At 51.8% G+C, this 25,996-nt stretch overlaps 2 protein-coding genes across 7 annotated transcripts in view; one reads left to right on the top strand and one right to left on the bottom strand.

Annotated features, from left to right (window-relative positions):
• Positions 1-588: 588 nt before the first annotated feature.
• On the bottom strand, positions 589-7,320 carry NTHL1 (nth like DNA glycosylase 1). Its single transcript, XM_030958191.1, has 6 exons — positions 7,266-7,320; positions 5,958-6,181; positions 3,805-3,975; positions 3,002-3,161; positions 1,585-1,690; positions 589-1,013 (listed from the first exon to the last, which is right to left on the bottom strand). Exons 1-6 carry the CDS (start codon positions 7,318-7,320, stop codon positions 890-892), a joined length of 840 nt encoding a protein of 279 aa, XP_030814051.1. The 3' UTR covers positions 589-889.
• A 92-nt stretch (positions 7,321-7,412) lies between these two features.
• TSC2 (TSC complex subunit 2) overlaps positions 7,413-25,996 on the top strand; it is a 32,893-nt gene continuing 14,309 nt past the window's right edge. For 2 of the 6 annotated variants that reach the window (XM_030958040.1, XM_030958038.1), the window contains exons 1-26: positions 7,413-7,466; positions 8,689-8,846; positions 9,375-9,461; positions 10,030-10,140; positions 10,741-10,885; positions 11,008-11,125; positions 11,593-11,641; positions 11,970-12,095; positions 12,415-12,488; positions 12,834-12,960; positions 13,606-13,749; positions 13,966-14,103; positions 14,294-14,397; positions 15,200-15,281; positions 16,123-16,278; positions 16,410-16,526; positions 17,025-17,147; positions 17,428-17,534; positions 18,271-18,424; positions 19,150-19,272; positions 19,583-19,717; positions 20,163-20,352; positions 20,718-20,811; positions 21,297-21,399; positions 21,673-21,767; positions 24,188-24,316. In XM_030958040.1, coding sequence (XP_030813900.1) covers positions 8,709-8,846; positions 9,375-9,461; positions 10,030-10,140; positions 10,741-10,885; positions 11,008-11,125; positions 11,593-11,641; positions 11,970-12,095; positions 12,415-12,488; positions 12,834-12,960; positions 13,606-13,749; positions 13,966-14,103; positions 14,294-14,397; positions 15,200-15,281; positions 16,123-16,278; positions 16,410-16,526; positions 17,025-17,147; positions 17,428-17,534; positions 18,271-18,424; positions 19,150-19,272; positions 19,583-19,717; positions 20,163-20,352; positions 20,718-20,811; positions 21,297-21,399; positions 21,673-21,767; positions 24,188-24,316 — 2,969 coding nt within the window. In that variant the 5' untranslated portion in view covers positions 7,413-7,466; positions 8,689-8,708. Of the gene's footprint in view, positions 7,467-8,688; positions 8,847-9,374; positions 9,462-10,029; positions 10,141-10,740; positions 10,886-11,007; positions 11,126-11,592; positions 11,642-11,969; positions 12,096-12,414; positions 12,489-12,833; positions 12,961-13,605; positions 13,750-13,965; positions 14,104-14,293; positions 14,398-15,199; positions 15,282-16,122; positions 16,279-16,409; positions 16,527-17,024; positions 17,148-17,427; positions 17,535-18,270; positions 18,425-19,149; positions 19,273-19,582; positions 19,718-20,162; positions 20,353-20,717; positions 20,812-21,296; positions 21,400-21,672; positions 21,768-24,184; positions 24,317-25,996 lie in introns of all 6 variants that reach the window. The other 4 variants (XM_030958039.1, XM_030958037.1, XM_030958042.1 and 1 more) reach the window with 2 other exon arrangements.

Genomic DNA, 25,996 nt, shown 5'->3' with positions numbered 1-25,996 from the left:
AACACAGGGGTGGTGCTGTCCCTGTCAGCTCCTGGGGACACAGCCCGGCTCCCGTGGCTGTGGAACCCTTGTGGCACGCACAGAGTGGCACTGGCTCGGCTCCTGGCCCTGCTGTGCATCACCCAGGACCCAGAGATTGCTCATCCAGGCAGTGATTCCTCTGCTCCTGGCTTGGGAAGGCCTCGGCTGCACCTCAGGATCCCAGCATCACCAAGGCTGGAAAAGATCTCCAGGATCATCAAGTCCAACCTGTGCCCCATCCCTACCTGTTCCCCATCCCCAGAGCTCTGAGAGCCACATCCAGCTCTGGACACCTCCAGGGATGGGAGCTCCACCACCCCCTCCCTGGGCAGCCCCTGTCAGTGTTTAACAACCTTTCCCATGAAGAAATTCCTGCTGCTGTCCGCCCTGGATGTCCCCTGGCCCTGCTCCTGTCCTGGTGGCAGCACAGCTGGTTCTGTGGCAGGGCAGGGCAGGTTGTGCTGTCTGTCCCAGCCTGGCAGGGTTGCCATGGTTCAGCCCTGCTCAGGTCACCCACGTTCTCCTCCCCTCCGCCAGTGTCACACAAATGCCAGCAAACCTCGTGGGTGCAGAAAGCCCTCACCACCTTTATTAAACGAGTATTTACAAGCAGCAGCAGCTCCCTGAGGACAAAGCTTTTCTCTGCAGTGACTCAGAGCGGCACAGCTGGGCCGTGCTCAGCCCCCAGCAGGATTGCTGCCTCTCAAAGCCCCTTTTTCCTCTGCAGGGCTGAGCCATGGCCAGTGGCTGTTCCCTGGAGCTGCTGCAGCAGGCTCCTGTCCCCTGCAGTCACACTGCCAGCCCTGTGCCAGCTTCAGCAGGGCTCAGCCCGAGCAGCTCTATGGCTCTCCCAGGGCTGGATGATCCCTCAGAGTCTCTTGGCAGCAGGGCAGATGTCTTGGTTGAGGCACTGGCTGCAGCGAGGGTTCACAGGCAGGCAGGTCTGCTGCCCAAAGCCCACCAGCAGCCAGTTTATCTCCTTCCAGAGGTCCCTGCAGTGAGGGGACAAACAGCACCGTTGCCATGCAGCTTGGAAAGGGTGAGAACAGCCCGTGGTGTTAATGGGATCCCTTTCTTTCCCCTTCTGCCTGTTCCTCCTGGAGGTGAGTCCCAGCCCTGCCAGCCCTCCCAGATCCCTGCTGGAACAGCCCTCCCAACCTTTCCTGGTCCCGCTGGGCTGGGGGGAGCAATGCCTGTGCTCAGGCACGTGCCAGGTGTGCAGATGTCCCTCTGTGCCAGCTGGTGTTTGATACTGAACATCAACCACCAGTGAGGCCAGGATCCAGCCCTGGGCTGCTGCTGCTGCTGTGGCCACTGGGCTCAGCAAGGAAAAGCACCTGGCAAGGCAAAAATTGGGGATCAAGAGCTCCAGGTGGTGACTGATCCATCTGACAGCAACAGAGCCACCCCACAGGTGAGATGCTGCTGCTGTGGCTCTGGCAGAGGGGAAACACCTGCAGCTACTGCAGCCCTGGAAGGAGGAAGGAGCCAAAATGCAGTCCCTGGAACTGCCCCAAGCAGGGCTGTGTGCAGCCATGGCTCCTGCAGCCAGCAGGGGCTCACCTGGGCAGCCACTCCTCCAGTGCCACCCGAGTCTGCTCGGGGCTCTTGGTCTCCTTCCTCACCCACTGGAGCCTGTTGGAGATCCTGTGCACGTGGGTGTCCACAGCTGGGGAGGGAGAGCCAGAGTTCAGGTGGGGCAGGCACAGCTGGACAGAGGGAGCAGAGCCCCAGTGCCTGTGCCAGCCCCAGGGCAAGGGGAGAGAGCAGAGCCCCAGTGTCTGTGCCAGCCCCAGGGCAAGGGGAGAGAGCAGAGCCCCAGTGCCTGTGCCAGCCCCCAGGCTGCCCCTGGGGCAGCAGGAGCAGCCAGCTGGGTCAGAGCACAGGGCAGGGGAGGGTCACTCCAAGAACAAACGTTTTCTTCCCAGGCCTGCAGCCAGAAGCATTTGGGGTAGGTGTCTGTCTGCCTGTCTCTCCCCAGGTTCACACAGTCTGAGCCAGCCTCTCCCAAGGCTCCCCAGCTCCATGGAGCAGGCACAGGCCTGGCCCCTGTTCCCTCTGCACGTTCTCCTCCTCCCTGAGTTTCAGCTGAGTTACGCAAACTGTGATCTCTGCCCCTTCCTCTGCCCGCATGGAAAACACATTTCATAATACCCACCAGCAGAGAGGGCTTGGGAGGCTTAAAGCAGTGTTTATAATGTGCTTTGAGCTCAAAAGCTCTGCATGCAAAGTGTATTATTGTTAGATCAGTGGTGATAAACCTGTCTCTGGGGCTAATTGGGCAAAACCCAGGAAATTGCTGTAAACAGGAAGACTGAGCCTTGCCTCCCAAATCAAAACCGAGCACACAATTATTTGGAAAGCACTTGGCTGGTTTGGCTGCCTCTGGGCTTCCCTCCCCCACAGCAAGAGAACAACAGACCCCAAGGGCTGCTGGATGCAGGGCAGGGGCCACGGCCTGTCCAGCTGATGGTCACCAGAGGGGCTGCAGGATCCAGCTCCCGCCCACTCGCTCCTCCTGCGTTTCCCAGGGCTCTCCCATGCAGCAGCACATCCTTCTGGAACACTCATCTGTCCCCAGGGGCCCCAGGCCAGGACCTGCAGGTGATGGTCCAGCCCCATCTGGCACCAGCTCCCCAGGGCTGTGACTTCCCTTGGGAATGTCTGTTATCAGATTTGGGGAGGAACAGCAGCTGCTCACATCCTACAGCTCCCTCAGTGAGTGGCTGAGGGTCACATCGTTCCCCCACCCAGATACTGAACCAAAGGGATGTTACCAGGCTGCTGGGGCTGCACTGCTGCCCCTCTGCCTGGGGATGGACTGGGATTTAGGAGAGGGATGGGGAAAGCACAGTGCTGCCCCTCTGCCTGGGATTGGATTGGGATTTAGGAGGGGGATGGGGAAAGCACAGTGCTGCCCCTCTGCCTGGGATTGGATTGGGATTTATGAGAGGGATGGGGGAAGCACGGTGCAGGTTACCTATCCCAGCCACGCTGTCCCAGGCAATGTGCATGGCCAGATGGGCCATTTTGGGCCCAACTCCTGGCAGCTGCACCAGCTCCTCCACAGTGCTCGGGATGTCCCCCCCATACTTCTGCTTCAGGATGGCTGTGGTCTGCTTGATGTACTTCACCTTGTTCTGCAAAAGCAAGGGGAAAGGCACACAGTCCAAGCTGCCCTGCAACACAGGGAAAACAGACACACAGAGCCCAGAAAAGCAACCATTCCTGAGTGTGTGTTACAGGTGAGGCCACACATGGCAGCTGTGGAGGAGACAGAGCCTCGACCTCTACATGAAATCAAAACGCTGAGAGCTGGGAGCTCCAACCTCCTGCACGCTCCAGGCCCTGCAGCCAACAATCCCATCCTGCTGGCAATACAAAGTGCCAAAACTGGTGTAAAATCCAGCTTCTAGCCTGACTCCAGGGGAGAGAGGAGGGCACAGGAGTTCCTGTGTGTCCATGTGGCAATCCTGTCCTCACCTGTCACTACAGGACACGAAATAACACGATGTGGACACACTGCTCTTTTCAAGTCAAAAAGAGACGTTTTAGTTTTTGACTCTAACATTTATAGACTTCTAAAAGTGACAGTGGATTGGAGGGTGAAAGTGCCACCTCTCCAATGACAGTGGACAAACCCACAATCCACCAAATTTCTCTTCTTCCATAAAAAAACCACAAAACAGTAAGTTACTCACATGAAACGCGTAAGAAAGTTCGTTACAAGAATGTAACCATCAAAAAGCTTAGAAAAGCTTAAAAGAGCAGAACAACACTGACCCTCCAGAAGCCCACGGGGTAGATGATGTGGCCCAGGCTCTCCTCGTCCATCTGCAGCACGCTGTCCACGGTGAGGCCGCGCCGGCGCAGGCGCAGCATGGCCGCGCTCGTCACCTGGTCCTTGGTCTGGCTGGACAGCATCAGGGCCAGCAGCACCTGGTAGCGCATCACCTGGGCACACAGGGGACACTGACACACCCTGGGGGGATCCAGCAGCTCTGCACCACCCTCAGGGCAGGGTGTGCTCCCACCCTTCAGCCCTATCCGCCTCCAAGAGACTGGTAGGCTGCAACAGGAATAATCCATAACCAACGGGAATAATCCGTAACCTTCTAATTCCACCACACAATAAAGGGAGAAAAGAAACACCTTCAAGCTCAGCTGTCAGTTCCTGTGAGAGGGCAGGGAGCAGCTCTGTCTGCTAGGATCTCACTCCTAAGACACCAGTGCTGAGCCACAAAGGGCTGGACAAAGCTTTTCCTGGGGATGGCATTCCCAGGAGAGCCACAGGATGCAAAGGCACAGCCAATGGTTTTTCATGCAATGTCTGCTCTAAGCAGCTTTTGAAAATCCCAATCCTTTCCCACCAGGCTTCAGTAGGAACTGGTGTCTGGCTCCAGTGAGCTCCTCAGGGAACCAAATGTGAACAACTGGGATGACAGACTGGGAGAAGGAGGACAAATCCCAGGAATTCCTCTGCTGCTGCCACACAGGGTTTAGCCAGGCCATCACCTCCTATTTCCCAATTCTTTCTTCCCAGATGTGATTCCATCCCACCAGAGTGAGGAGGATGATGCAATTAACCCAAAATGATCTGGGCTAACATGGGACACAATCCTCCCTCCAGCTCTCCTGCAAAGTTTACAAAACCAGGTGCACCAGGAAAAATCCCTGCGTGCGTGGAAGCAGGAAAATCTCAGGGTACAAAGAAATGGTGTGAGGAGCTGAGGGTTACAACATCCACTTTTTCTTGGAAGCACCAACGCAGCTTCCCCAGGGAAGAGAAGCTATTTCCATGTGGTCCCACAGCTGCCAGCCCACGTGGCTGAGAGCGTGTGATGCTCCCTGGCTCCGGGGTCACAGCTCATCCTTCTCCCCAGGGAGCAGCAAGGACAGCATTCCCTCCGCCAAGGCTGTCCAGCTGTGTCCTCCAGAGCCCTCCCTCAGAGCCCAGCACGTCCCACTGCTCCTCTGGATGATCCCCACATTCCCACTCCAGAGGCTCCTGCTGCTCCAAGCCCATGGGGTTGGATTAGCTGCTCTCCAAAGCCACCTCCAACCCTGTCAATTCTGGGATTCTGAGATCCCCACATTCCCACTCCAGTGGCTCCCACTGCTCCTCCAAGCCTGCCCCACACATTCCTCTGCATTCCACAGCCACCTGGCTGGATACTTTCCCTGGACTCCTACAGAGATTTTTAAGGAAAAAAGGAACATGGCTTCACGCCCTGCCAGCCTGCTCCATAAAGCAGCACTGCCCCTCACATCCATCACATCCCCTGGGACCAATCCCAGCCCAGAGTCCTGATCCAGTTTCTGTCCTGGAAACATCCCAAGTGGGACAGATCCAGGGGCAGCAGGAGGATGAGGGAGGATGGGTTTTCCTGCATGTGCCAGAGCTGGCAGCAGGATGCTGTTACCCATGGATGCTGTTCCCTGTGGGAATGCTGCTCCCTGTGGGAATGCTGCTCCCCGTGGATGCTGCTCCCTGTGGGAATGCTGCCCCTGTGGGAATGCTGCTCCCTGTGGGAATGAGGTTACCCGTGGATGCTGATCCCTGTGGCAATGCTGCTCCCCATGGGAATGCTGTTACCCGTAGATGCTGTATCCCATGGGAATGCTGCCCCTGTGGGAATGCTGCCCCTATGGGAATGCTGCTCCCCGTGGATGCTGTCCGCTTGGGAATGCTGTCCCCTGTGGGAATGCTGCTCCCCGTGGATGCTGCTCCCTGTGGGAATGTTGCCCCTGCGGGAATGCTGCTCCCCGTGGATGCTGTTCCCTGTGGATGCTGTCCCCTGTGGGAATGCTGCCCCTGTGGGAATGCTGTTCCCTGTGGGAATGCTGTTACCCGTAGATGTTGCTCCCCGTGGATGCTGCTCCCTGTGGGAATGTTGCCCCTGTGGGAATGCTGTTACCCGTGGGAATGCCGTTACCTCTGGAGGTGCGCTGGTGTCGTAGCACCTGTGCACTCCCATCTCATCCACGGGAGCATCCCTGCCGCTCCTCATCTGGCGGATGCGCTGCAGCTGCTCCCGCCAGCGCGGCGGCTCCCAGCGCGGCTCGGCCCCATCGCCCTGCCCCGCTTCATAGGCAATGGCCACGCTCTTCCTCCTCCTGCTCTGCCTCGGCACCGCGGGTGAGCCCTGGAGCTGGCTCCCTGCACGGGATGGCAGAGAGATCCCAGGCTTCAGGAAAGCTGCCTTCACAGAGCTCGGTGAGAGCCCCATGTGCCACCATCCACCCAGGGAACCCTGAGCAGGGCGAGTTCCCTGCCCTTAGTCCCAGCCCAAGCACTGAACATCCCCTGGCCCCAAGCAGAGCCAGCAGGGGCGAGGGAGGGTGGGAGGACCTGTGAGACAAGTGGCAACAGGTGACAGCAGTGGGGTCACACGTCACAGAATGGGGACACGTGTCCCAAACACAGGTGAGGCTGCTGGACGTGCATCCCCAGCCCAGGACATCCTCATCCCTCGCTCCGAGGGGGACATGACAAGGACACCCAGCCCCTGCCCCCAGCCATGCCGGGGCCTGGTGCAGCCCAAGCCGGTCCCTGTACCCAGCACAGCCCCGATCCCCCCTTCCTGTACCAGCGATTCCCCATCTCCCGCACACCCCGTGTCCCCAATCCCTTCTTCCCATACCCCGGGAAGCCGTGATCTCTTTTTCATACTCTCCATCCCCTGTCCTGCATCCTCATCCTCTGACCTGTACCCTGATCTCCTGTCCCGCACCCCATTCCCAGTCCCGTACCCCATTCCCTCTCCCTACCCCCATCCCCTGCCCTAACCCCCAATTCCCCTATCCCGTACCCCATCCTGCCCGTACCCCATCCCCAGTCTTCTACCCCGATCCCCTGTCCCGTACCCCATCCTGCCCGTACCCCATCCCCTGCCCGTACCCAGATCCCCTGTCCCGTACCCAGATCCCCTGTCCCGTACCCCGATCCCCTGTCCCGTACCCCATCCCCTGTCCCGCACCCCGTCCCCTATCCCGTACCCCCATCCCCTATCCGCACCCCATCCCCTGTCCCGTACCCCATCCCCTGCCCGTACCCCATCCCCTGCCCGTACCCCATCCCCTGCCCGTACCCCGATCCCCTGCCCGTACCCAGATCCCCTGTCCCGTACCCAGATCCCCTGTCCCGTACCCCGATCCCCTGTCCCGTACCCCATCCCCTGTCCCGCACCCCGTCCCCTATCCCGTACCCCATCCCCTATCCGCACCCCATCCCCTGCCCGTACCCCCGCCGCCCCCGGCCGAGCGCAGCCGCCGCAGCCCGGGCCGGGCCGCGCTCATGGCGGCCCCGCGAACTACCGGGCCCGGGGCGCACCGGGGCCGCCGGAACGGGCGGGGCGAGCGCGGGCGGGGCCGGCACCAGGCACCGGGCCCCGAGCGGAGCGGGCCGGGGCGGCGGGACCGGGCCGGGCCGGGCCGGGCTCGGGGTGAGTGACCGGGGACCCGGCACCGGGAGGGAACCGCGCTCCGGGGCCGCGCTGTGTCCCCGCTGTGTGTCCGGGGGACCGGGCTGTGACCCCCGATGTGTTTGTTGGGGACTGGGGTGTGACTCCCAATGTGTTTATTGGGGTCTGGGTGTGACCCCCGTTGTGTTTGGGGTGTGGAGTGTGATCCCCGTTGTGTTCGGGGTCTGCGGTGTGACCCCGTTGTGTTTATTGGGATCTGGGGTGTGACCCCCGTTGTGTCTCCCTAAGCACTTATGGCATGTCCTGGCTTGGGGTGGGATGTGGCGTGTTCGGATTTGGGGTGGGATATGGCGTGTTCGGATTTGGGGTGGGATGTGACGTGTCCGGGCTTATTCGGGGGTCAGTGTGCCATTGCCCGGGGTGGGTTAGGGCTGTGGGGGTCCCCAGGGCGGTGCACTCCGAGTGTCCCTGGGGTCAGAGGGCTGGGGGCTGCGTGTGTCCCCGGGGATGGTGGGCTGGGGTCCATGGTGTGTCTTCTGCTAACATTGGGCAGGAGCCCATGCCATGTCCCCTGGTGACACTGGGCAGGAGCCCATGCCATGTCCCCCAGGATACAGGGACAGGCTGTGTGGTGCATCCCCACGACCACCAGGGATTGCTGTGCCAGGCTGTGGAAGGCCGTGGGATGTCCATGGGGCTCTGGGGTTGTGCAGGGTCGTGTGCCCAGGGCCAGGCTCCCCAAGGGACAGTGGGTCGGGCAGGGGGAGGCAGTTTCTGCAGTTGTTGTTGTAATGCCATCCCTGTTCTTGCCCCATCTTTTCCTTGCCATGGCAGCACTTGGATGTTCCAGCACTCAGATTTGTGAGTCCTTCCTCACTTCCACATCGACAGCACAGCACAGTGTGCTTGGCCTTTGCTTTGGGAGCAAGTGTCCAGCACACACCCTCCAAAAAGTGTGTGCACATGGGCATGATGCAGAAATCAGCCTATGTGCTGGGCTGGGCATTCAGGGCTCCCAGGAAAGGGTATCCCAAAGGCCCCGTGTTCCATGGGGGATGCAGGTGCTGAAGGCAGGAGCAGCACGAGCTCCTTGTGTTTCCCCAGTGTTGGGCTTCTCCCATGTTTGAAAAGGCTCAAGCACCCAAGCTCTTTGGAAAAGCCTGGTGTGATGCTGTTATTGGGGTTTTCCTGCTGAAATATCCCCCTTGGGCCTCCCTTACCAGAGCTCTGTTCTTATTTGCAGGGCCTCAGCGCTGGGCAGCAATGGCAAAGCCTCAGAGCAAGGATTCCGGCCTGAAGGAGAAGTTCAGGAACCTCCTGGGGCTGGGAACATCCCGGGGAAGCTCCAAGTCGTCGGAGGGCAAGCAGACAGAGTTTATCATCACTGCAGAAATACTCAAGGTGTGAGAACTGAGTGGGGTGAAGGTGGGGGTAGTGCCTGGGGTACCTCAGCTGAGGGGATCCTTGCTCCTTTCCTGGGTTTTTGGCACTCAGTTCCTCTCCATCATTCCCTCTCCTCATCTCATTCTCTAGTGAGCTGGATGTAGAACTCACCTACTTTGCAGCTCCAGCATTTGAGTTACTCACTCTTTGAATACTTTGGAGATATTTGTTGTGTTGGGTTACAGGCTATTTCCCTGTCCTCTCGATTTTTTATGGTCTGAGCTTGATGAAGTTTCTGTGGTGGCAGTTTCCACAAGCTGGGAACTGTTTCTGTTTTATAAAAACCTTATGGTTCTGTGGAAATGAAAAATAAAATAATTGATTCCAGTAATTGGTACCACAAGTCTGTAAGCAGAATAGTTGGCACATGAGGAGGAAAATGCAAGAAAAAGGGAGAAGGAGACCAGAATTCCTTCTCCCCTTGGAGAAATGGATAAGTGTTTCTGGTAAGATAAACTGTTAGCTTATTTCTCCATTTCTTTCCAGGAACTGAGCATAGAGTGTGGACTGAGTAACAGGATACGAGCAATCAGTCAAATTTGTGAAGTGGCAAAAACCAAAAAAATTGAAGAGGTGAGTTCCAAAGTGTTCAGGGAGTTTTGGAAGGATGGAAATGTAAGCAGCAGCTCTCAGACTATCATAAGGGACTCCTGTTGTTTAGAAAGCTTTTTTAGAATGGATGATCCCCTTCCAGCTCTGCAGCAGAGGGGATGGAGCTGTTGGGCTTCCTGGACCATCCTGGAAGGAGGATGCTGGGGATACTCAGGACAGCTCATGGGAGATGATGTTTAGAGAGGTTTCCTTATCTCCTGGCTTGTTAATAAATATCCCCCAACTGGTTTTGAACTCATCTTGTAGCTGGGTGAAGGCTTCTGCACAAATATTCCCACTTGCAGTGAGTGTGGAATGAGGAATTGCAGTTCCTGGGTGTAGGGCTGGATTTGGGGTCTCCTGGGGTTGCTCTGAGTGTGTGACCAGGTGGGTGAGTGTCCCTCAGAGCAGAGAACCCCGCACATGGAACCCCTGGATCTTGGTCATGAATTGCCATCATTCATTGTGCCCTGCTGGCTGGAGCTCCTGGGGGAGCTGAGCTCTCCTGCCTCATGCTTTTGCCACGGTTTTGTGTTTGTTCTGCCCCCAGCACGCCGTGGAGGCTGTGTGGAAGGTGGTGGCTGACATGCTGCAGCCCGAGCGTCCCGCCGAGGCCAGGCACGCCGTGCTCCACCTGCTCAAGTCCATCGTCCAGGGACAGGTGACAGCAACCCCACGGGGCAGGGGACACTGACCTAAACTGGGCTTTGTGCAGGGGGAAATGGGAAAAGCACCAGGGAGCTCTTCTCTGCAAATGTTCATATTTGTAATTTTGGTTGTGTCTCGTAAATGAGAAAAGGAAGCGTTTTGGTTTTAAGTCTTGGTTTGACCCCGTAGCAAAACTTTTCATACAGCTCATAGAGAGCTGGTTTGGTTTGGGGTAACGCTCTTGAGAAAGAGGAAATACTTTGGGTAAGTTCAGCATAATTCAGCAGATTTTATGTGGTCTTTGCCCAGACCTTCTAGTCCCAGTTTGCAGCTGGTTTTGATGTTTCAGGTATGCAGGGGGTTCTGTGTGAGGCACTTCTAGCCTGGCCAAGTTCAGCACACAAGGAATTCTTCAGATTTCCCAACGTGTTGCACAAACATGGGGCTGAATCAGCCCAAAGTTGTCATTCTCAGCGTTCTGAGAAAGCAGGGGTGGGTGCTTATGAAGGGAGTAGGCATCGATTCAACAAAAAGCTAATTTAAAGCACGAAGATTACTGAGGTGTACCTTGCTAATGTCCAGGCTTTAACCCCTTCCCTTTTTTCATTTCAAGGGTGAGAGGCTGGGGATCCTCAGAGCCCACTTTTTTAAGGTTATTAAGGATTATCCCTCCAATGAAGATGTGCACGAGCGGCTGGAAGTGTTCAAGGCTCTGACGGAGAACGGGCGCTACATCACCTACTTGGAGGAGGAGCTGGGTGAGCAGTGTCCCCTCTTCAGTCTGGGGGCAAGAAATCCAGGCAGAGACACCCAGTGATAACAGAAAAAGTAGTAGTGTCATTCCTGGGTAGAAGGTAACAGGGTTTTTTCCCTTTTTTAGCGGATTTTGTGCTGCAGTGGATGGATGTTGGGCTGACGTCTGAGTTCCTCCTGGTTCTGGTGAACCTGGTGAAATTCAATAGCTGCTACCTGGAAGACTACGTAGCTGACATGGTCCAGTAAGTTGGGTTTTTTAACCCCTACCTTCTTATTCCTGGTAAATTACAGAGAGAAAGCTGCAGATCAATACACAGACAACTGGGATATTTTTTGTCCCCATCTGGATCTGTTTTATCCTAGGTGATTTCTAACAAATATTTGATTTTCAGTTCTTGTGATGTTCAATCTGTTTTAGTTTAACTCAGTGTGCTTCTCCCATTCCCATTCCATGGGGTGGGCCTGTTTGCATTGCTTAGTCTCACAAGGGTCTGTGCTGTTGCATTACCTGAGCTGCATTTAAGTCTCTCTTTGACTTTATAAAAGAGATTGCAGAGCTCAGTGTCCCTTGGGCTGTCACCAACATTGCCCCAGGAAGGGCAGTGAGGAGTTAAATAGCATGGCAATTAACCTGACTGCTCTGGCTCTTTGTAATTTGCCTAAAATCATGTGGAGCAAACAATTCTAATTAAATGTTCTTTCTTAACAGCAAGATCTGCCTCTTGTGCATTCAGACTTCATCGTCTATGGACATAGAGGTCAGTGATCTGAGGTTCTTTTAGTACTGCAGAACTCTTTGAAGTTCTTTGTAACTTTTACAAACAAAATCAGATCGTCAGACTCTGAGTTTATTCTCATCTTTCAAGAGAGCTGATGCAGTATAGTGTTATTTGTAATCCAACAAATCTCATACACCAATAATTTATTCCAAAGCAAACGGAGCATTAATTTGATAAACGAATCGACAATACTTTTTAAAAGGAAAAAAACCCCAAAATATCTTCATCCCTTTTGACTTCCAGAAGATTTCCTGGGTGTGCCAGGTGTGGATTTGACCTGGCTGATTCACTTTTGTCTTTCCCAAAGATTTCCTTGCAAGTCCTGGATGCAGTTGTTTGTTACAACTGCCTGCCCTCGGAGAACCTGCCCGTGTTCATCATCACCCTGTGCCGCACCATCAACGTGAAGGAGCTCTGTGAGCCCTGCTGGAAGGTCAGAAACCCTGCTTGCTTTCGTGAATTCACTCCTGGATGAAGTGTCACACTTACCTGGGCACATCTGCCACCAGTTTCAGCTTGGTTTGAAGAGTAATTAAAATTAAAACTTGTTGAAGTACTGAGGGATCAGCTTCTCATTAGTGCAAGTCGTGTCATGTCCGTGGGATTCTCCCCTGGTTTCTGCTGCTGTGACAGCTCCTGTCCTGCCCTGGGAAAGGCAGGACACATTTACTCAGAAGCATGGCCAGCTAAATCCATGTGTAGGTCCTGAGTGTTTAACAGCTGGGGATTGAGGTGTTCTCTCTGCGTTTCAGCTCATGCGCAACCTCCTGGGAACCCACCTGGGACACAGTGCCATCTACAACATGTGCAGGATCATGGAAGACAGGTAAGGGAGCAGCATCCAGCAAATCCAAGGGACTCAGGAAGGGCCCAGTGAGACAGATGGGGAGTCACCAACCTCAGTAGGACAAGCTGAAGGTTCTGGTGCTTAGAAATAATTTCCCTTTCTAGTTATGCTGCTGAAGTGCTCGTTTAGGGCATTTCTGAATTTAATTTCCCTCTGTTTAAAGTTGTGGTGAACGATTTGCTGCTTTTCATGTTTGTCCATTGCTGTGCAGGGCCCTGATGTGTAACAGCTGGGAATTCCTGTTGGGACAGTGCATATTGCTATTGACTTTGTATGCTGAAATAATTGTGGCATGGTCTGAATCTTCCTTCCCCCCGTCCTTAGATCCTACATGGCAGATGCAGCCCTGCTGAGAGGAGCTGTGTTCTTTGTTGGGATGGCTCTGTGGGGGGCTCATCGCCTCAATTCCCTCAGGAACTCCCCCACTTCAGTGCTGCCTTCATTCCTCAAGGTAGGATGGGATGATGGGGGAACTTTTTGATTACTTGGACAAATTTAAACCAAAAATGTGGCCCCACACCAAAGGGATCTTTGTGGGCCTGAGGGACGAGAGGGAGAAATTTGGTGTAGGCTGAAGCAAGATGAAGCAGTAAAACAAGTAAAACAAGAGGATTTGTGTCTGTAGCTGAGGCCTCCTCCTCGCACATCTTTAGCCAGAAAAGCAAAGTCTGAATCCTTTCTAGCAAATACCTACGTTGTGGGTACTTTACCTTAAAAAAGAAAATAAAAAGCATCAACTTTCACTCTTCCCAGTGGGTGGTACAGAAAGTGAGGGAGGGTGTCTCCAGGGCCAGCCCCAGAGCTCTCAAAATTTCCTCATCTGAGTGCCTCAAGCAGGAATTACTGGCTTTAATCCCCTTGTCTGCCTGTAGGATGGGGCTGTGTCTGCCAGCTAAGGCACAGCTGCTCGCAGGAGAGCAGAACTGCTTTGAGAAGGTGGCTCTGTGCTGTGTGCTTTGTGTGCAGGGACCCAAATGGATTTATCTCAGGCCTCCAGGCCGATTCCCTAATTAATAAGGCTTGTTGCATTTGAGTGCAGAGGGTTTGAGGGCTCTGCTCCCCACCTGCTCGCTGACTGAAGGGCTTTGGTTTGCAGGCCATGACCTGTCCCAACGCAGTCGTGTCCTACGAGATCGTTCTGTCCATCACACGCCTGATCAAGAAATATGGCAAGGGGCTGCAGGCTGTCACCTGGGATATCCTCTTGGACATCATGGAGAGACTGCTGCAGCAGCTGCAGGTGCGTGCTGGGCCTGCCTGGGTGTGCTTTCAGGCCCAAGGCTTTGCCATAAATCCTTCTGCAAATGGATCTGTTTGTGCACCGTGGGGAAAGGGGAGCTGAGAAAGGCTTAGCCCAATTCTCACTGCTGTGGTTCTCTGAGTTTCTGTTTGTATTTAAAATTAGCACTTTTTGGCAAGGTGGAACTCTTCCAGGAATGGTTTTGTCTCTTTTCAGGTTCTGGAGAGCCAAGAACTGAAGTCCATTGTACATGATCTTCTGACCACAGTAGAAGAGCTCTGTGACCAGAATGATTTTCATGGCTCTGAAGAGAGATTTTTTGAGCTGGTGGAAAGATGTGCTGATCAGAGACCAGTAAGGCTTTATTGTTGTCCTTCTTTTGGGTCTGTTCTGTCACAGCTGAAATTTGAGAGTCCTAAAATAGGAAATGGTCAGAAAACCCCAGCAAGGACTTCCATGAGCCTTATTCCCATGGAGGGGCTGGGGGAATGGATTTGTTATGTTTGCTTATGCACTAAAAACATTTCTTGGTCTTTCCATGGAGGAATCTTCTGTGTTAAACCTGATAACGTACAGAGCTCAGTCCATCCACCCTGCCAAAGATGGCTGGATCCACAACCTGCAGCTCCTAATGGAGAGATTCTTCAGGTAGGAAATCATAACTTTGGGAACTTCTTACTTTCAAGAGGCACTTTCAAGTGTTTCTTGCCACCTTGTCATGTTAGATAATTTTGTTTTCTGAAGTTCTAATGTTCTGAAGTCCTAAGTTAGTAAGTGGCTGCTGAGAAGTGTGGTAGTCCCAGGGCAGAGCACATGAACGTACTTATTTAAGAGAAGAAAATCTTTCCACTGAGTTCTTTATGCTGCTTTTTTCTCCTTCTCTTTCATTCCATTCAATACTATTCCAATTAGCTTAGGCAGTTGTGTTCCACTCCACAGCACTTTGTAGTTCTGACACCAAACAAGATTTTCCTGTTGAGCATTAGGATTGCATATGGTTATCCAGCATTCCAGTTATCTGGTTTTGAATTGGTGCTCCCTAAGGGATTCTGTGCTCTGAAACATCAACACAGAGCACTAACAAACTTCTGTCTCCTCGGTGAAATGCTGCCAAAGAGCAGCTCTTCCTCAGTGCCATGTGTTTGCTTTTAAATTTGCTCACCAGAGCACTTTTCTTCTAACATGTGCTTCCTAGTTTGGATTGGAAATGGGAAAGTGCAATTACAGGTCTGCAGAAGGAGTAAAAGCTGAACTGGGATTTGAATTTGCAATTGTTCTTGAATCTGATTTCAGGTCTAGAGACATTAACTGAGGGCTCAGCTGATCTCTCACAGTTACTGTTCCAACTCTGAAAAAGTTTCTTATTTTCCTTTAGTTTTACTTTTCCCCGTTCCCTAAATACCAACAACTCTTTATTTTATTCATTTTGGATTTGCTTTTCCTGTTTTAGGAACGAGAGCCGTAGTGCTGTTAGGATTAAGGTTCTGGATGTGCTGTCCTTTGTGCTGAGCATCAACAGACAGTTCTATGAGGTGGGTGAGGTCTCAGGTGGGTGGGAAAGCCTTTGGTGGGGCACTTTTTCCTGGGGATTTCAAGTCCCCTCTGCCCATGGAGAAGCCACAGCCCTGAGCTCTAAATCCCACACAGAGCTGTTTCTTTGGGATGCTTGTGGGGGGATTTGCCATTGTTTGTCCTTAGCTGGATACAGGAATGGGCAACTTGCAGTGGGAGCTGCAGGGTTTTGAGGGCAAACCTGGTTGTGTCTTGGCTTCCCTGTTTTAAGGCTGTTAAATCCATGTCTATGTTGTTTTGGAAGAATTGACAGTCGATGTCAGAGGTTCAAAGCTGATTTAAAAGCTTTGTAAAAGATGGGGACTGGACATATTGAGCAGTGACTGGTCTTGGTGCTTGCAGTTGAATTGCTGTCCAAGATGGAAACTCTGTGAGAGAGAAGTTGGGGATATCCGGGGATACCTTGATCTCCTCTGGATGTGGATCTCACTTTAGGATCTCCTAAAGTGTCAGAGGGCAGGAAGGGGCAGAGATGGGTTCCTTCAAGATTTGTGAAAACATGAAGCTGTTGGTGTTTCCTCTCTCTCTCAAAAAACCAAGGCCTAGAGATCTCTTGTCTGTTTGAGCCTGGGCTGTCAGATCTCTGGGACAGACAAAACCCAAAGCGCTGAAAAGTTCAATAAAAGTCACAAATATCTGGAGGGCTGGCAGACAGAAATACCTGTGGGATGGAAGAGGAGGTGAAGGAATGAAGCAGTGGAGGAACAAGCCTGGGACCCAAATAGCTGAGTTCTTTTGTTTGCAATTCTTTCTCTAACGTGCTGAAGATCTGAGAGCTTAGGAGGGTCTGTCCTCTTGCAGGAAGAGCTGATAAACCTGGTGGTGATCTCCCAGCTGGCTCACATCCCAGAGGACAAAGACCATCAGGTCCGAAAATTGGCCACTCAGCTGCTGGTGGACCTGGCTGAAGGCTGCAACACTCACCACTTCAACAGCCTGCTGGATATCATCGAGAAGGTGAATTAAACCTCCAGGGCTGGCAGCTTTCCTAGCAGGGAGGACTTCCTGAGGCTCTGAGGCTTCCAGCATGGAAACAGAGGAAGGATGTGCTGCAGGTTTAAACCACGTGTTGCTTTTCTCTTTCAAAGGTGGCTGCACATTCTCTGTCATCTCCTTCTGAGCTGGAAGAGAGGGACCTTCTGTCATATTCAGCTTCTCTGGAGGATGTCAAGACAGCAGTTCTTGGGCTCCTGATAATTCTTCAGGTAAACGCTGCAGAGCATTAAACACAAGTTTTTCATAATACTCTTCTGCTGGGCTTGGCTTTTTAGATAACTCTTCTCCCACTAATAAATATTCTGACTTTTAACTATTTAATATTTTAAGTCTTGTTTTGGTCAGTCCTTTGATTTTGAGCACTCTGGGACTGTTTGCTAAGTGTTCTGTGTTCTTAACTCCCATTGCACAACCCAGGTGAGCACATTTTCCTGTGTGGGGGGAGGATGTGGCCATAAATTAGCAGGAAGGAGGAGCTGACAACCTTGAATAGATTTAGTAGATCTGTTGTGTTTGGGCAGGATTTCCTGGGCTGTGCTGAAGAGCAGGCTGTTCTCCAGAGCAGCTCTGGATCTTTGCAGAGGTTCCTTCCAGAGCCACCTGGTCATGTTACAGTGAGGATGAAGCTTTTGCTGCGTTTCTGCTGGAAGTGGCAGTGCAGCCCAGGCGTGTGACAGGCCTGTGTTTCTGTGTTTCTGTGCCTGCAGACCAAGCTGTACAGTTTGCCCTCCAGCCATGCCACGCGCGTGTACGAGATGCTGATCCAGCACGTGCAGCGCCACTACAAGTACTGCTACAGCCTGCCCGTGGCCAGCAGCATCAGGCTGCAGGTAGGAGCAGCCCCTGTGCCCCCAGAGCTGCACAGCCCTCTGGGGCTCCTGGGTAAAGGTGGGGACTGGGTGCTCTGGGGCTTGCAAGAAGTAGAATGTAATGTTCCTTGGCTCACACGGGTGTGTAAATGTGGTGTGATGCCGGCAGTGATGCCTCCTGCAGAACAAGCTGTGGCATCTCTTAAAAATCCTTCTGCAACCTGGAAAAATATCATATTGGGGTGGGAGAGTATTGTGGTGGCTCGGGGATTGAGTGACTCCAGTGTGTTCCCTGTTGCAGGTGTTTGATTTCCTGCTGATGCTCCGAGCTGACTCCCTGCACCGCCTGGGCCTTGCCAACAAGGATGGAGCAGTGAGGTTCAGCCCCTACTGCCTCTGTGACTTTGTGTAGGTTTCCCATTGTGTTAAGCAAAAGAATCACAGAATGGTTTGGGTTGGAAGAGATCCTAGAGCCCATCCAGTGCCTCCCCTGCCATGGCAGGGACACCTTCCACTGTCCCAAGCTGCTCCAAGCCATGCCCAGCCTGGCCTTGGACACTTCTTAATTTATTTTTTATTTTTAAAAAGCTGTTTTTCAAACTAAATTGTGTTTCCCAACTAAATTGTATGCTCAGCATAATGTTCCATCAGTAACAATCTGCAGTTTTTCTAAATCTTCCACATCCTAGACCACTCTGTAGTTACAGCCTAGGATTGTCTGAACCAGTAAGGCATTGGTGAGCTGTTCTTACAAATCACTTACCTGCAGAGCTCTCAATCTCAGACATGAAATTTAAGCTCCTGCTCACAAAGCTTCCCCCAAAAACGTGCAATTTTTTGCCTCAAACCAGTTCCACACTGAATTTGATTCATTTGTACAAATCTGGCTAGTTTTAATTTTATATCTTGTCTAAAGTTGTGTAACATACCCCAAAAGATATCTTTCTAAATTAGATAGAAAAATCCTTCATTGATCAAATTGGCTGATGCAGTGTGTCTGCTGGGCAATCCTGTGCTTTTTAAAATTGAAAATGCAGATTATATTGTTCGGTCTTTAACCTGGCTCCCAAACAGGGTGGTTCTGTAGGTCACACGAATAAGCTGTAAAAATGACATGTATTTTTTCTCCCTTTCTGTGTTGCAGAGAGGCAGAGAAAAGGGCTTCTGAGAAAAAGCCCCCTGGCACCCTGTCCCCACCTTCAGGCAGCCCCAGTGTGCCTTCCCAGGGTAGCACTGTCCGGGTGGGACACCTGCCCTACTCCATGGTCTTTGGGGTCCTCCTGCAGTGTTTGAAGCAGGTATGTACCCTCCTGGCATCCTTGTGTCCCATCCTGGCATCCTTCTGTCCACTCCTGGCATCCTTCTGTCCCCTCCTGGCATCAGCTGCCTGTCAAATTCCAGCCCAGAGATCTTAAATAAAACCTGAAAAGCAATTTCTGCTCCTCCTGCTCAAAATGTGGGTGTGACTGTGCAGCTTCACAGCCACCAGTGGGAGCAGCAGTCCAGCTCTTGAGGAAACGAGCACAGCTTTCACTGCACTGCTTCAGAGCAGGCAAGGGCAAAAGCTGTGCTTGTTAAACAAGATCCAAGAGGCCATCCTGCTTCTGAAAGGGCATTTGGAATTAAAACCTCTCCCACTGCAAGTTTGTGAGGTGTTTTGAGAATTTGTGAATGCTTCATCAGCAATAAACTGTAAATAGGAATTGTTCCTGAGGGTGGCATTGGACACAGTTCTGTGCTGAGGGCTTGGCTTGCTCTGGGAGTTAATTGGTGCTGGTGCTTAGGAGAATTGGATTCTGGCTGTCAGATCTCAATATAATGTCTTTTCCAGTTTGTGGTGCCAATATTGCACCTAGAGCTGGGTGACAGACAGGAAGAAACTTGTGACTTCTTTTTCTGTATCAACCACGACAAGACCTACATCTGCCTAGGAAATGACACATTGTCTGCAAATTGATTGATCTTCCAAACTCGAGTGAAATCATGCAAAAATTTTCAAGCTTAACATTTTCTGTCTTTGCAGGAGACAGACTGGAAGGTGCTGAAGTTGGTTCTCAACAAATTACCCGAGTCTCTCCGCTATAAAGTGCTATTTTTAACTTCTCCTTGCAACATAGACCAGCTGGCCTCTGCACTGAGCTACATGGTAATGCCGCTGAAGCACGGTCCCCAGCTCCTTGGCTTGCTTGGGAATTGCTTGGAGGGGATTTTTGAGTGATTTTTTTTTTGTCTTCGGACTAGTATGTTAAAGATTAGCAGGCTTGTTGTCAATCCTCACTCACCCTCTCTTTTGTGAAGGTTGTTCTAGGTACAGAATAGGCATTAATTGTGTGTTTTAATGCGAGTATATGGATATATGTATATACAGGTCTTGGGGAGCTGTGGGCAGTGCCTTCTGCTGCCTTTCAGAGGGTGTTTTAGTGAGAGGTGCCCTGACTGGCTGTGTGATGTGTCAGCTCACAGACAAGAAGACCACGGACAGGCTCCACGGGACCCCCGAAGGCTTTTCCCGCACGGATCTGCACCTGGCTGTGGTCCCCGTGCTGACAGCGCTGATATCTTACCACAACTACCTGGACAAAGCCAAGCAGGTGTGGGGACATGGGAGCCTGTAGGGCATGGTTTAGCCTGGGAGCTGGTTAGGAGACAGGAGTGCAAGGTAACACTGCCCTTTGCTGTTGGTGAAAAAACACTTTGGTGACTCCATGTAGGATTAACTGTGGGTTCACTCCTCACCTCTCCCCCCTCACAGGTCACTGAGTAATTCTACCCTCTTATAAACACAAAATTTCTGTTGAATCAGGAACTTAAAGTCTCAACTACCTACTTGATTTGAGTTCCCTGGTAAGAGTGTGGCCTGGGATATCTGCAGCGTTATTTAAAGCTCAGTGTTAGCACTCAGCTGCGTCACCCAGCCTTGCAGCAGGGGTTCCTTGCAGCAGGGGTACCTTGCAGGGTGTTCTGGGGTGCTGCCAAGAGTCAGGGGGTGGTGTCAGGGTGTTCTTTGGTGTGCTGAGTGTTTCCCTGCTCTGCCAGCGAGAGATCGTGTACTGCCTGGAGCACGGGCTCATCTACCGCTGTGCCAACCAGTGCGTGGTGGCACTGTCAGTCTGCAGCGTGGAGATGCCCGACATCATCATCAAGGCACTGCCCGTCCTAATTGTCAAACTCACCCACATTTCTGCCACGGCCAACATGGCAATCCCTCTGCTGGAATTTCTCTCAAGTAAGTCGTGATGTTTTTCTTTTCGGTTTCTGTAGTTGTGGGTTTTGTGTGGAATGGGGGGGTTTGATGGTGTTGGTCATATGGAATGCACTGTGATGCCCCTGCTCAGGTTATAAATGTTGGATCTCCTCATTTGTTACAAGTTTTCTGTATGAAGCTCTTGCTCTGAAGAGAAAAACACGCTCTGTGTCGTGCAGCTATATGGAAATACGAGCTGCTTTCCTCTCCTTGCATGACATGATTTTAACTTCCATGTCACTGATCATTCAGAAAAAAACAAAAATTTAGAAATTAAACTGAGTGAGGATATTGAAGGGTTGTGTTGAGGGCTCACCTGTGCTGGTTCTGCTGTTGGACTCTTGCAGCTCTGGCCAGGCTGCCTCACCTGTACCGGAACTTTGCGGCAGAGCAGTACGCCAGCGTCTTCGCCATCTCCCTGCCCTACACCAACCCCTCCAAGTAAGGCCACAGCAATGTGCTTCTCTCATCTGTGAAATTCAGAGCTTGGAAAGCCTTTTCTTGTAGTTTTTGGCTCAAGGTTATTCATAGGATGTTGCTCATTCTGGTGTCACCAGGCTTTTCCTGAAGAAGGGGTATGTCTGCCCTGTGAGGGTGGGGAGGCCCTGGCACAGGGTGCCCAGAGAAGCTGTGTCTGCCCCTGGGTCCCTGGAAATGTCCAAGGTCAGGCTGGACAGGGCTTGGAGCAACCTGGGATAGTGGAAGATGGAACTGTGTGAAGTCTAAGATCCCTTCCCACCCAAACCATTCTGTAATTCCACGATACAATTCTGGGACATCATCACCTTGGACAAAAACCCGTTTCTCTTGAACAGAATTTTTGAGTTTTTTGGTTTTTTTTCTTCACACTTTAAGGAGGTGAAGGAGCAGTTCAGTGTGCCAGGCTGAGCAGTGCACACTGAGCTGGGATGTCTCTGCTGCTGCAGGTTTAACCAGTACATCGTTTGCCTGGCCCACCACGTGATCGCCATGTGGTTCATCCGCTGCCGCCTGCCCTTCCGCAAGGACTTTGTCCCCTACATCACCAAGGTAATGGCACTGCTCAGCCCAGCAGCGCTCAGGGGACCTCACTGATCCAAACGGAGCTGACATCTTTGAATGTTCTGTTTGAAGCCACCAGAATTCTGGTTTTCCTGGCAGCTCTGTGAGCTCTCGTGCTTTGAGCTGCAGATTTTGAGCTGCAGATTTTGAGTTGCAGATTTTGAGCTGCAGATTTTGAGCTGCAGATTTTGAGCTGCAGATTTTGAGTTGCAGATTTTGAGCCGCACGTTGTTCACGTTGTCACCTCTTGTCCCCACGCAGGGCCTGCGCTCCAACGTGCTCCTGTCCTTCGATGACACCCCAGAGAAGGACAGCTTCAGGGCTCGCAGCACCAGCCTCAATGAGAGGCCAAAGAGGTAAATTCTCTTGGACCCCAGCAGGTTTGGTGTCCCTGCTCTGGTGCTCACGCCCTGCCCTGCGTGTCCCTGAGGGAGGCTGGGTACTGATCCCCATCTGGCAGTGCAGTAAGCAAGCAAAGTAAACCTCTTTAGGTCAAAGACAAGTGGGGCTGGTGAGAGGCTGGGATCCAGCCAGGCTGGCAGCCTGGTGGGGCAGCTGAGGCAGCACTGCCTGTCCTGCAGGCCTGTGCTCACTTCTGGAAATCAACACTTGTGTCAGGTTGGGGTGTGTCAGTGCAGTGTTACCAGAGATGAGAGAAGAGGGTGATACCAGAGATAACAGAATCCCACGTTCATGTGGATTGTGTGAACTCCTTTTGATGAGTGATCCCTAACGAGTCATTTTCAGATGATTGCCAGAGAAATGGTTGTGATCAACGACCTGGATAAATTAGAGAGCCAGTACTGTGTTTTTCCATGGTGTTCCCAGCCAGGTCAGTGCACTGGCTGGCACACAGCTGCTTTCTGTCCAATCCCTTTTTTATTTTTTGAATTTTGAAGCCATCATGACAGTTTTAAGCAAAGCCTTCAGAAGTCAGAGACTTTCTTGCCAGCAATCATTCAAAGTAACATTTGCCAGGGGAGGAAGATATTCCTTGGAAGGCATTTAGGGTTTCTCCAACGTCCTTTTACCTGCAGGGATTACCTAAACTGGTTCACTTAACTTGCTTCAGTGTTGTGAGCAGTGAGCACATGGTGGCATCTGAGCCCTGGGGAAAGTGCCTCTACTTCACCTGCAAGGCTGCAGCAGAGTCTTGCAATGCAGAAACACCACCCCTGCCCTACTGCTGCAGCTGTAAGCCTTGTGTTGTGTTTCATCTCTCCCATCTCCTCCTCTTTCATCCAGAAACTTGGAAGAGAAGTGACACTCATCTCTCCAATTAGAATTCCAACTAATCTTTTTTTTTTCTTTTTTCCCCCTAAAAAACCTGTTAAATTCTACCAGGTTGGAATACTACTGTCTCTAAAGGCTTTTGCTGGATCACTTTCCACAGAAATCTCTGCTGAGGAGTGTGGCTGTACTCAGGCAGTGCCCAAAGCACTGGAATAGCAGGATGCCACTGCCTCTGGGCCTGGCTGAGCTTGGATTCTGGCCAGGGCACAGAGGAAAGGCCTGGAGCAGATTCCAGTTTCCTTGCCTGAGAAGCTTCTGGGCTTGGTTTTCAGTCCTGAAGCCCAAAGAATGTTTCCCTGCCGTAGCTGAGGTGCTGGGTGTTCCAAGGGATAAGGATCCCAGCAGTTCCCAGGGCTGCTGGGTGTCCTGATGTTGGTGTAGGGGATGATCCCTGAGCATGAGCCTGTGCTCTCTGCAGCAGTTGTGGCCTAAAGTGATCTGGGAGAGGTTGTTGGGAGGAGGACAAAGAAATTCTGATCCCTGCAGGTGGCAATCTGAGATGTAAGAGCTCACTGAGATGAGGATGGCACACAAATTGTGTTTAGAAAGAGCCAGAAGGGTTAAATTAGTGCCTGCATTTTATCCCTGGGGATGGGAGCTGCTGGACCAACTGTTCTGCCCAAATTAGCCCCGAGCCTGGCGTGCATCTCAGTGACTAATTAAAGTGCCTCTTGGATCTTAATTGCTGTCATCTCCCACGTGTTCCTGGCACTTGCCAGTGTGCACAGTAATTTCCTTTCAGTGCCAGCGCAGAGCCCAGGGGGTTCCCTGGAGCCCGGGCTGAGGCAGCTGGGGTGGCACAGGAGCATCCCCAGGGCTGTTTGCTGGCTCTGCAGTGTGGCAGGGTCTGGAACAGGGGCTCAGTGTCCCCAGGGCCTCGAGCTGGGCTAAGGGACACCTCTGGGAGGCCCTGGGTGTGTTGTGACTTGGGGGAAGGCTCAGCTTTGGGCCAGGCTTAGTGGGGACAGAGTTGGGTGTTGTGATCCCTGTCTCTTATTAAAAACTGCTGTGACCTAGTCCAGGTAAAGCATTTTAGGATCTGTGGAAGCCCTCAGGTGTCGAGTCATGGTGAGTTGGGGCAACACAAGAGGGGGTTGAAGTGTACGAAACTCCTCAGCCTTGAGGAATTTGTGCCAGGGAGCCCTCAGGTGCCCTTGCCTTTGCTGAACAGCCCAGTATTCCAACTCTCATTTCAACCAGTTTTTTTCTTTTAACTTGTACTAATTTCATTTGTTTTGTAGCACATTTAAAATCTTGTTTTCAAAATGTGGTTTGTCTTTTTAAAGCTTTCAGCTCTGCTTGTTTGTATGTTTTAATTTTTGTTTCCCTTTTTTTTTTTTCTTTGGCGTTTGTTTTATTTTCCATCACCCTCCGGGATCCCCCAATATTGACCCTGTGACTGTGACCTTTCAACCTACATCCCTACAATGGTTTCCTCCCTTCTGTGACCTCTTTTGGGGCTTGGTGCTTCTCCACATAGTAGTTTAAGACTAGCCAAAAATGCAAAGCAAGGCTTGAATAACTCTCCTCCAGTGAAAGAGCTGAAAGAACCCTCTGCAGTTGATGCCTTCCGATCCCGCAGCATCAGTGTGTCTGAACATGTGGTCCGCAGGTAGAGGCACTTTGGATGGGGACAATCCAAGAGCAGCTGGGCCCTTGGAGGTTTTGCTGCAAGGGTGGGTGGAAGCAGGGTGGATTTGCATGTGGGATGCTTGCATGACTTGGTTATCCCATGAAAAACCGGCCTCAGGCACAGGCGAGGGTTTTGGGAAGGCATCCCGAGGCTTCCCAAGGCCACGTCACACCCTGGGTGTCTGTGCTCGCCTTGCCACATTCTCTGGTGCTTTGGCAATCAAAGATTCTGTTTTCAAAGCCAAGGTAGTGAGGGGGGGAAAAAACCCAAACAAACCCACACACAGAAAAAGGAAAAAGGTTGCATTCTGCACAAGTGAGAATCCTGGATAGAGCTCGCTAAAACTTGAGCCTCTCAAGCAGGGGTTTGATTCAGGAGAGGCTCTGGAAGCTCTGCAAAGTCATGGAGAGCCCTCCTTCCAGTCTAGTTCCAGCCTCAGTTTAGGATTTGTTCTTCTGAAGGAGCTGGTGAAGTGTCATGGTCTCAAGAATGATGCCATGAAAAACCTGGATTTGTCTTTCCAGAGAGCACTGAGGGCTGTGCTCAGCCCATATGAATTGTTGCTTTCACAACTAAGGAAAACAATATTTTATTTCAGAGATTGATTTGACTGACTGACAGGTTTTGATGGCAAGCATTGATCTGCTCCAATGAAAGATGTGAAATAATTGATGCCAGCTTTTAAAACATATTTCTGGATCACTTATCTTGAGTGTTAAACTGCTGAACCTGAAGATTTGTGCCTTAACCTGTAAGATTGCTGTCAGTGGAACTTGATTTGGTTTTTGTTTTTTTTATTTTGGCTCTTTGTGGTGTTTGGGGGAGAGAGGCTGAAGTGACTGAATTGCAGTTCTAGTTCTGACACTTCATGTAATGGGAGAAATCCTTCCCTGGGAGGGTGGGCAGGCCCTGGCACAGGTGCCCAGAGCAGCTCTGGCTGCCCCTGGATCCCTGGCAGTGTCCCAGGCCAGGCTGGACAGATCTTGGAGCACCCTGGGACAGTGAAAGGTGTCCCTGCCATGGCAGGGGTGGCACTGGATGGGCTTTGAGGTCCCTTCCAGCCCAAACCCTTCCAGGATTCTCTGATTTCCCCATTAATCACAAGGTGATTTTCTTCTCTTGCCTTTCCATGTAAATGGTAGCAACAAAAAGTTCAGATAATTGCCCTTAATGAAGTCAAATAAGTTGCCATATGATAACAATTTTGGCTGTGCCTCAGCTTAGTTTGTATTAGAATGATATAAAGAATGTCTTTATAAAATATTGCAGTCCAGCCTAAAACAGAAACGGTTTTAAACTGCTTCGCTGATTTGGCTGATTGGAAGGCAGACCTTCTCTCTATTCTTGTGCCAATTTCCTGTTCAGAGTGCAATGTTTTTTCCTATTTCAAGTTAAATTAGGTTTTACGTAGCTATTGAATTGGAGGGGAAAAAACCAATATACGGAAGAGATGCAACAGAGAAAACAGCAAACCATAGGATTATAAAGTGAAGTCTGGAGTGCCCCAGTTTCTGGCTCATGGGCAACCTGCTGCCTGGGAAGCTGGTGCTGGTCATGGGATGCTTGCCCTCAGCATAGATTAGGAGCTCAAAGCTGCCACTCTCTCCTTGCTTGGTGCACTTGCCCATGGGCCACCAACGTCAGAGAGCGCTGGCCTGG

This window comes from Camarhynchus parvulus, chromosome 14 (genome assembly GCF_901933205.1).
Source record: "Camarhynchus parvulus chromosome 14, STF_HiC, whole genome shotgun sequence".
Taxonomy (NCBI): Eukaryota; Metazoa; Chordata; class Aves; order Passeriformes; family Thraupidae; genus Camarhynchus; species Camarhynchus parvulus.
The sequence above is the reverse complement of the archived record's forward strand: the minus strand, read 5'-3'. Positions and strand labels throughout refer to the sequence as shown.